At 31.4% G+C, this 9,724-nt stretch overlaps 1 protein-coding gene across 1 annotated transcript; it reads left to right on the forward strand.

The window, feature by feature from the left end:
• The first annotated feature begins 6,506 nt into the window (after positions 1 to 6,506).
• Positions 6,507 to 9,446, forward strand: LOC21391538 (pollen receptor-like kinase 3). Its single transcript, XM_010113684.2, has 2 exons — positions 6,507 to 7,906; positions 8,670 to 9,446. The coding sequence occupies exons 1-2, from the start codon at positions 6,646 to 6,648 to the stop codon at positions 9,434 to 9,436; spliced, it is 2,028 nt and encodes a 675-aa protein (XP_010111986.1). The 5' UTR covers positions 6,507 to 6,645; the 3' UTR covers positions 9,437 to 9,446.
• The last annotated feature ends 278 nt before the right edge of the window (positions 9,447 to 9,724 follow it).

Below are 9,724 nucleotides of genomic sequence, written 5' to 3' on the forward strand. Positions count from 1 at the left end.
TACTATTTGAAGTACGGGTTGGGTTAACATTTTTCAGTCCATGGGTTAGCCCAGTATAGTCCATGAAAATTCATGGATCATGTCAGGCTTAGGTCGTGCCGTGTTTAGAGGTGGCAATTCATGTCGTGTTTTGATTATTTTTTAAAAAAATTTACAATCAATCCGAACACGACCCGTGACACGAAATTTTTTAAAAACTGCAACACGAACACGACACAACCCGAAAATGACCCGTGACACGAAATTGACCCGTGAACCCGAAATTGACACGAAAATTGTATACTTTTATTTAGTTTTTTACATATTAGAAATAACTTAAAATTCATAACACATTAAATTACAATAACATCCATTGAAATTAAGCAAATAATAGTACACGATTTTGAGTATAACTATCATAATATCACAAGTTCATAATAAAATTTAAAATATGAAATGAAAAATATATGTATTTTTTAGTTTTTTACGAGTTTCGTGTCGTGTTCGGGTTAGGCGGGTCCAACCCGAAATTAACCCGTATTTTTCGTGTCAATTTCAGGTCGACCCAATTTTGACCTGAACCTCTTTTTTCTCAACCCTAACCCACAAAATTCGTGTCGTTTTCGAGTCGTGTCGTGACCCATATTGCCGGACCTAATATTCATGATAATATTTATATAGGTTCTTCCATGTTGATTAGTTTGGGTTTGTGATATATTTGATTACTTTCAATAAGCTTTCCATAGAGACTAAAATGACTTCAATTGGATGAGTAGATGATTTTATCTAAATTTTTGACAGTCACAGTGTTGCTAGAATGTGTTATAACATTTTCTCTCTAACATGTCTATATACATTTATTTTTTAAAATTAGTTGCTTGAAATTTAAGGAAACTGATTTATGAGCATGAAATAAACTCATTAAGGATCACATAGAATTTTGAATCACTTAAAAAGCTTATTTCTAAAAGAAGTTACGAATTTTTACATTCGACTATGTTTTTGAAATCAGAGATAAGCTTTCTCTCCGACCTGTCTGTGTCCTTTATATATATATATAGCCAAAAATAAAAAATGAATTATAATATAATAATGTACAGAGGAACAAAAATACAAATTTTCAAAAATAAAGGCTGTAGGTGGGCAATTATTGTTTATTACTTTGTGCAAGAATGAGTTTCACGTGGTCGCACCTTGTGTTCTTGTTCTTTGTATGACACATGTTATAGTGTTTTTTATAATTACTTATGCAACGTGTTAACATGCTAGTGTAGTGACACAAAAGAAAACAACCAAAATCAATTATTATTATAAAATGTTTTTATTAATTTATGTAAAAAAATTCAACCCTTTTTTTTTATACATGATTTTTTTTTACCATAAATCCTTTTATGAAAAGGAAGGTTATTTCAGTTAATAATATTGTCATAATAAGAAAACAAAAGAAGTTATTTTTTCTTGTTTAAATAAAAAAGAAACAACAAAATTAAAAAAATAAAAAAAAGTTAAATCTAAAAAACATATAAAAAATCGTTCAAAAAAATAATAAAAATAAAAAGTTAAATCTTAGCAAAAGAGAAGGCTGAATAAAACTTTTTTTCTTTTTTTGAACCTAATAGACTTTATTTGATATTACGGGTAACCATGTGCAGATATATAAATATTGTTCCTGACATTCACAGTCGATCATTTACAAAAGGGTTAGGACCATTAGGTTTGGACTTTTAGATGTGGTAGACAGATATTGCGGAAAAAATTATGTTAAAAAGATGAAAGTTTCGCTGATTTAAATTTTTAATTTAAGTTAAGATGTAATTTTATGTAAGAGTTTTTTACTGTAATAAAAAAACTATATGTTATTATTTTTTAGAGCTTTTTACTGTAACAAAACTCGAATTATAACTTCAAATTGGTATATATAAGACCCGTTTAGTTTCGCTGATTTAAATTTTTAATTTAAGTTAAGATGTAATTTTATGTAAGAGTTTTTTACTGTAATAAAAAAACTATATGTTATTATTTTTTAGAGCTTTTTACTGTAACAAAACTCGAATTATAACTTCAAATTGGTAAAATGAACGGAACAATAAAAAACGTGAAAAGTTTATAACTCGTAACTTTGGTCAACATAATACATGAAAAAGAAATTAAGGGATGTTTGGTTAGAGAATTCAAACTACGATTTGAATCATAGTTCATGGTTCGTTATAGTATTTTCTCTCACAAAAAATACACGTAGATCGAAAATGATTCTAATCACATGATTCTAATCTATGAACAAAACGTCTTGTAAGATTTCGTTTATTTTACCAATTCGAATTTTCAATTTCAATTTTACTATAGTTAAATATTTTTACAAAAAATTACATTAAAATTTTTTTACTACAGTTAAATTTTTTTACATAAAATCACATCTCAATTTAAATTAAAAACTTAAATCGATAAAATAAACGACTTAAACTAATTTCATAAAATGGGACTACATGGTAGAAAGGCAGGATAAACAATACGTCCTGTCCAATAAAAGTTCTGAAGAGTGGAAATAAAAATAAGTTAAATCTAAAAAACATATAAAAAATCGTTCAAAAAAATAATAAAAATAAAAAGTTAAATCTTAGCAAAAGAGAAGGCTGAATAAAACTTTTTTTCTTTTTTTGAACCTAATAGACTTTATTTGATATTACGGGTAACCATGTGCAGATATATAAATATTGTTCCTGACATTCACAGTCGATCATTTACAAAAGGGTTAGGACCATTAGGTTTGGACTTTTAGATGTGGTAGACAGATATTGCGGAAAAAATTATGTTAAAAAGATGAAGCATAAAAAATTCAAAAGGATATATATATATATATATAAGGCCCGTTTAGTTTACTGATTTGAGTTTTTAATTTGAGTTAAGATGTAATTTTATGTAAGAACTTTTTACTGTAATAAAAAAACTATATGTAATTATTTTTTAGAGTTTTTTACTGTAGCAAAACTCGAATTATAACTTCAAATAAAATGAACTGAACAATAAAAAACGTGAAAAGTTTATAACTCGTAACTTTGGTCAACATAATACATGAAAAAGAAATTATGTTTGGTTAGAGAATTCAAACTACGATTTGAATCATAGTTCATGGTTCGTTACAGTATTTTCTCTCACAAAAAATACACGTAGATCGAAAATGATTCTAATCACATGATTCTAATCTATGAACCAAACGTCTTGTAAGATTTCGTTTATTTTACCAATTCGAATTTTTAATTTCAGTTTTACTATAGTTAAATATTTTTACAAAAAATTACATTAAAATTTTTTTACTGCAGTTAAAATTTTTTACATAAAATCACATCTCAATTTAAATTAAAAATTTAAATCGATAAAATAAACGAGACTTAAACTAATTTCATAAAATGGGACTACATGGTAGAAAGGCAGGATAAACAATACGTCCTGTCCAATAAAAGTTCTGAAGAGTGGAGACAATGTCAAATGGGAAAGGATATCTGTTGTGATGATAACATTCAGAAATAGTTCTATTCAATGTTTTAGCTCTTTTTTTTCCCCTTTTTTTTTTCTTGTATTTGAATAGAACATTTCAATGGTTAGCTTTGCATTTGAATATATCTATCAAGTCCAGCAGGCAATATTAGTCATCGGATTCAAAAGCTTATGCTGCAAGAAATTACACAGTACCGATATCACATCAATGACTTCAAGAAAGAACCGAGATCATTAATAGGCTAGACCAACCACTAATGCCAAATTAATTTTTCCACATAATAATCAAACCTAATCAAAGCTGAATGCTTCATGATCAGGAGATAAACGAGGTTAAGGATAATTGCCTTGACGACTGATTTTTTTTAAAAAAAAATAGAGAATTTATTCCTTACTCTTAATAAGCGCACGAATCTGCACTTTATTCTTTACTCTTAATAAATATCTTTTTATTAGTATAATTATTTGATTACAAAGATTATAAATTAAGAGTAAAAAGTAAAAATCCTGACACATGTACTTTTAAGGTGTATTTATCAAGATTAAGCATATATTTTTTGGGTATATTTTTCCCACCTTAAAAACAGTAAATTGGGCTACAAGCCTACAAGGCAACAATTACGTATATTAAGGTTTGTTCTTTTGCACTTTTTGAATTAGGAAAACTTGAGTTCATATCTGAATTTCTCGAGGATTGCAGTTTGAATTTATAACTAGTAATTAAATTATAAACTGTCAATAATTAGCCTACCTATTACACCATTATATGATCAAATATAGAAATATAATGATAATACAAATATAAAAATTTAATGATATGACGTCCAATTTTATTAACTTTTTAATTTATTACAACCGTCAAATCAATATTTTATTGTTAAAATAATTACAACTACGAATACGTAAATATTAAAATAATCATTAAAATCACGCTTATATATTATCTCTCTCACATTAAAGATTGCAGTTTAAATTTATAATACTAATATGGAATTGAAAAGAAAGTATTTCTAATTTTTCTTTGCTAAATTGACTTGTTAAATACAATCTCCAATTTACAAGCAAAAAAAGAAAAAAAAAAACTCCAATTTAATCCCATCCATTATACATAGCTTATTGGTTAAAGCAAAACGCGTGGGGTATATCTGACTGAGCAATATAGTATATTGGGAAAATGACACATAATGACTAATAATAATAATAATAATAAAGTTCAAGCAGACTAGAAGAAAAGAAAAAATCGACCCTCCTTTGTTGATAATTAGAGTTAGTGAAGTGAACACCCCCTTAAATAATACCGTAAGAAATCATTTGATTGGTGTCGGGAAAAAGAAAAAGACTTATAACGTTAATTCTTTTTTTCGTTACGTAAGTAGACAGTATTGCATTTGACTTTTTTTTTTCCTTTGAGGGGATGAACTCGACCTTATTGAAATAACAAAATACCATATTATCATTTTGATTATAAAATGTTTTCTAAAATGGCTTTCTCTACGGTTCTAAAAAAATTCACTGGTGGAACACTCTGTTTTGACTGTTAGATTACTTTTTCAACAATTAAATAGGCAAAGATAGTAATTATGTGCAGCGTGCTATAAATTTCTAATACGAACCTGCACATATATAACCATTGAAAACTTAATCCAACGATTAAAATAAGATATTCTACCAGTATATTTTTTAAGGTGTCTCACAATAAAGGCTCATTCTAAAATACCACTTTTGTTTGTATTTTTCACCTAGAATAGTTAAACATTGTCGTAATTTATTTTTCTAAATTTATAGTTATTCCATTAGTTATAAATTTCTTTCTTCCTCGCGTGAAGATACATGGTGCGAAGATCTCATCTGTGTGCTTCGCATTGAGGAGAATCCTAAAGTTATTTGTGATACTTAAACTTTTTGGTCAAAAACTATCTTTTCTTTAAAACAAAAAAGGAAAAAAAAAAATTTATCTGCATTATTTAATTGTGACAAAATTGATCCTTACTAAAATGAAAAAAAAAAAATAATGTGGCAACCCCCCAGTGGCAATCCCCCAATAACCTCAATTGCACTCCTACGCCCAATAACTTTGATTGCACTCCTTCATCCTATAATTCTGTACTATTTTCGTAGAATACTATCATTTTGAGGAAAAAAAAAACTAGAAATACCAATTAAGATGGTAAAATATATTATTTATACTACTTCACTCAAAATAAATTATTATCATTCAATTAATAAATAGAAAATAAAAGGTCATAATGACACTTAATTATTTAGAATGACACAAATAATACGTCTATACAAAATCATGATAAATTATGTACTTTTTTCTCATTTTTTTCCTTTAAATTTTGCACTCCCAATTTAAATATACTTTTTTCTATTAAAACTGTAAACGAATTAACCCTGTAAATAATTAACACATATAATTATTTTAATTACCAACAATTATTCTTGTGCATACAATAATAACATATTCTAATTATTGAAAATTCAAAACGGGCAAAAATAACCAAAACTAATATTATTCATGAACTATTTTTTTATTAATACGACATAACTTCTTTTTAAAAGAACATTCTACATTAAAAAAAAATAACCCTATAAATTGAGAGAGATTTTTTAAGAGTTAAATTCATCACTTTTACTTTTTTTTTTTCTAATAATTAGTCCCTTAGAGAAAGAGGTTCTTGATTATAAAAGAGAAAGAAGTTCAAGAACCTCTTATGGATTCTTTTTTGTGCAAAAGATATCCCCAACCCTATTCAAAAAAAAAAACAAAGAAAGAAAAAACTTCTTTTTTCTAACGTACTTTTTATTTTTCTTATAAAAGATACCCGACGCCTATTCCAAAAAAAAAAAAAAGGGAAAAAAATATTTTTTATATACTTTTTATTTTTCTTGGAAACGATACCCCGACGCCTATTCAAAAAAAAAAAAAAACAAAAAAACAAAAAAAAAAGAGAGGAAAAAAATCCACCTAAGAATGACCGAAACAGTTAACAAGACCAACCGTTGTAACTGTTTTTCAAATCTGTGGCTAAGAAAACCACCCTTTAGGCATCTCTCATTCCGAAGCTCTCTTTCCTCAGCGGAAACGAAAAATCAGCAAAACAAAGAACAAAAACAAGAATCCCAACAAAACAGTTGCAGATAATTCAGCTATACGGCGGCGAAAAAGCTGAAATGGCCGTACTCGATCGGCTTCTTCTCCGACCATACATCATAATTTCTCTCCTAATATTGCGTTTCTCTTATTTGACACATTCCATAACCGAATCCGAAGCTCTTCTTAAGCTCAAAGACTCGTTCGCGAAAAACGACGCTCTTGATTCCTGGGTTCCTTCTGCTTCTTCTTCTCCTTGCATTAGAAGCGCTCAGTGGAGGGGAATTGTGTGCTACAATGGCATTGTCACGGGGATCAGCCTTCAAGGATTGGGTTTATCTGGGAAAATTGATGTTGCTGCGCTTCGTGGAATAAGGGGTCTTCGTATAATCAGCTTTGCCAACAATTCATTTTCTGGCTCAATCCCGGATTTGAGTAGTTTGGGTGCTTTGAGAGCCATTTACTTATCCGATAATGAGTTTACGGGCGATATACCGTCGGATTACTTTGCGAAAATGGCCTTCTTGAAGAAATTGTGGCTTTCCAATAACAAGTTTGTTGGTAACATTCCTTTCTCCTTGGCTCAACTTTCTCGCCTCGTCGAATTGCATCTCGAAAATAACCGGTTCCGCGGAAGCATTCCGTCTCTTTACATGCCGAATTTGGCATCTCTCAACTTGTCCAATAACAAATTGGAAGGGGAAATTCCGGCGGAACTGTTGAAATTTGACGAGACCTCGTTCGCAGGGAATGAGGGCTTTTGCGGTGAGAAGGTCGGCAGAACATGCCAAATAAGCTCGGTTGATTTTAAGAAGATCGTCGCGGCGGGGATAACTTCCTCGGTGGTGATAATCTCCGTTGTTGTGTTGTTGATCTTGAGATCGAAGCGAAAAGGAGAGGAGACTTTCGAGAAAGAAGCCCCCGTCGAGGTCCACGTGAGTTCGCTTAACAAGAAGGAAATGGATTTGGTTCGAAACGATTCGGTGAACAGCTTGGTAAGTAATAAGGGAGGCGGGAATGCGGTGGATATAGTGATGGTGAATGATGAGAAGGGCGTGTTTGGGATGCCGGATTTGATGAAGGCGTCGGCGGAGGTGCTCGGAAATGGAGGGATGGGGTCGTCGTACAAGGCGGTGATGGCGAATGGGATAGCTGTGGTGGTGAAGAGGATAAAGGATATGAGTGTGAAAGGAAAAGATGAGTTTGATGCAGAGATTAGGCGGCTTGGAAAGCTTAGACATTGGAATGTTTTGTCCCCTTTGGCTTACCATTACAGGAAAGAAGAGAAATTGGTGGTATACGAGTATGTTCCAAATGGCAGTTTGCTTTATCTACTTCACGGTATGAAACTTTATTCCTTTTTTTTAGACTGTCTTGGTGTCTCTGGTTGATCGTCTTACTGATAGGACCAATTTTTTTACCGTTAAATTTGGTCAAAATTAAATGAGATTGAAAAATATATGCAGAACAGACAGCGTGTGAAACAGATTTAACGGTTGAAAACCGCTAAAAAATGAAACTACCAGTAATTCCCTTTTTTTGGGAGAAACTCTTTAATTTTTTTATTTTTTATTTTTTATTTTTTTACTAAAAAACATACATCAAAGTTTTCACATAGCACATATATATGTGACTATACAATTTTTCACTTAAGTTAGTGATTTATTAGCACATCCCTGATGTCAATTTGCTTTTATCTGCTTCTTTTAATCAAAATATTACGTTTCATGCTAAAAATTCAATAATTTAACCATATCTCATATATTTTACAATCATATTAAAAGTTATACTTGACGTTTAAAAAATAACGTTAAAAACTTCCCGTATAAATTGTGTTAAAATCTGCCCTCTGAAAGGTTTTTATGAAATGAAGGGAATAAGTATAATCATGGAATTAGGGGGAAACACAAATGTGTCTATAAAATACAATATTATAAGTTTTTGTTATTGTCCCCTTAATTGCGAATGGGATGTAGCATTAGAATTGTCACATGGCACATATTAATGTTATATATCCAATACTAAAACGTATTTTCTTTCATATTTAATTAATCAAACAAGAAAAATATCCATTTCCTAATGAAAAGAATATGTTCTTTTGTAGGTGAGCGAGGATCTTCTCATGTGGAGCTGAATTGGTCGGCCCGTTTGAAGATTGTTCAAGGAATCGCCAAAGGGTTGGAATATCTACACTCAGAACTTGCTTCCTTTGATTTACCTCACGGCAATCTCAAATCAAGCAATGTTCTTCTTGGCCCTGAATATGAGCCTTTGATATCCGATTTCGGATTTAGCCCACTTATCAACCCTGCAAGCGTATCACAAGCAATGTTCGCCTACAAGGCTCCAGAATTCACACAACATGGCCAAGTCTCCCCCAAATCAGACGTCTACTGCCTCGGAATCGTCATTCTCGAGATTCTCACTGGGAAATTTCCGTCCCAATATCTCTACACCGGCAAGGGCGGGACTGATGTAGCCCAGTGGGTGACTTCAGCAATCTCCGAGGGGAGAGATTTGGCTGAGTTGTTGGACCCGGAAATAGCAAACGTCACTTCATCAAGGGATTCTCTTGGAGAGATGAAGAGGCTCCTCCACATTGGAGCTGCTTGCACCGAGAGTGATCCCGAGCGTAGGCTCAGCACGATGGAGGCCATTCGGAGAATAGAGGAGATTCCGGCCGAGGGAGGAGAAGAGCGTGTTACTGCTGGTAGAACAATTATGCAAGTTCAGCCGTCACTCAGAGATGGTTATGCAGACTCCATGCCACAATTAGTTGACAATGAAGCGCGTTTAAGAGGAGAAAATGGTGAGATTTCGGAGAGGAGGAGACTTCGGAATGGTGAGAGTTTTGCTTTTGCTATTTCCTAAATTGTGTTCAGGCTGGGGAAATTTTTTAGCTTTTCTTGGGAAATTTCATATTATGATCAGTTCTTTCTTCACCGATAGCAAAAGGAAAAGATGAAAATCAAGGCTTCGTTCATTTCACCGATTCGAGTTTTTAATTTTAAGTTTCTACAGTAAAAAGCTCTCAGAAAATGTCACGTTTTTTTACTACAGTGAAAAACTCTAAAAAAATGTTACATCTCAACTCGAATTAAAAATTCGAATCTGTGAAGTGAATGAGGCCCCAATATACTGTCTTGAGTTAAATTTTTT

The sequence above is a fragment of the Morus notabilis genome, unplaced genomic scaffold (genome assembly GCF_000414095.1).
Source record: "Morus notabilis unplaced genomic scaffold, ASM41409v2 Scaffold936, whole genome shotgun sequence".
Taxonomy (NCBI): Eukaryota; Viridiplantae; Streptophyta; class Magnoliopsida; order Rosales; family Moraceae; genus Morus; species Morus notabilis.

Coding starts and splice junctions, on each gene's coding strand:
- LOC21391538 (XM_010113684.2), top strand. CDS start 6,646: ATGGCCGTACTCGATCGGCTTCTTCTCCGACCATACATCATAATTTCT. Junction 7,907..8,669: donor TTTGCTTTATCTACTTCACG/GTATGAAACTTT, acceptor GTTCTTTTGTAG/GTGAGCGAGGATCTTCTCAT.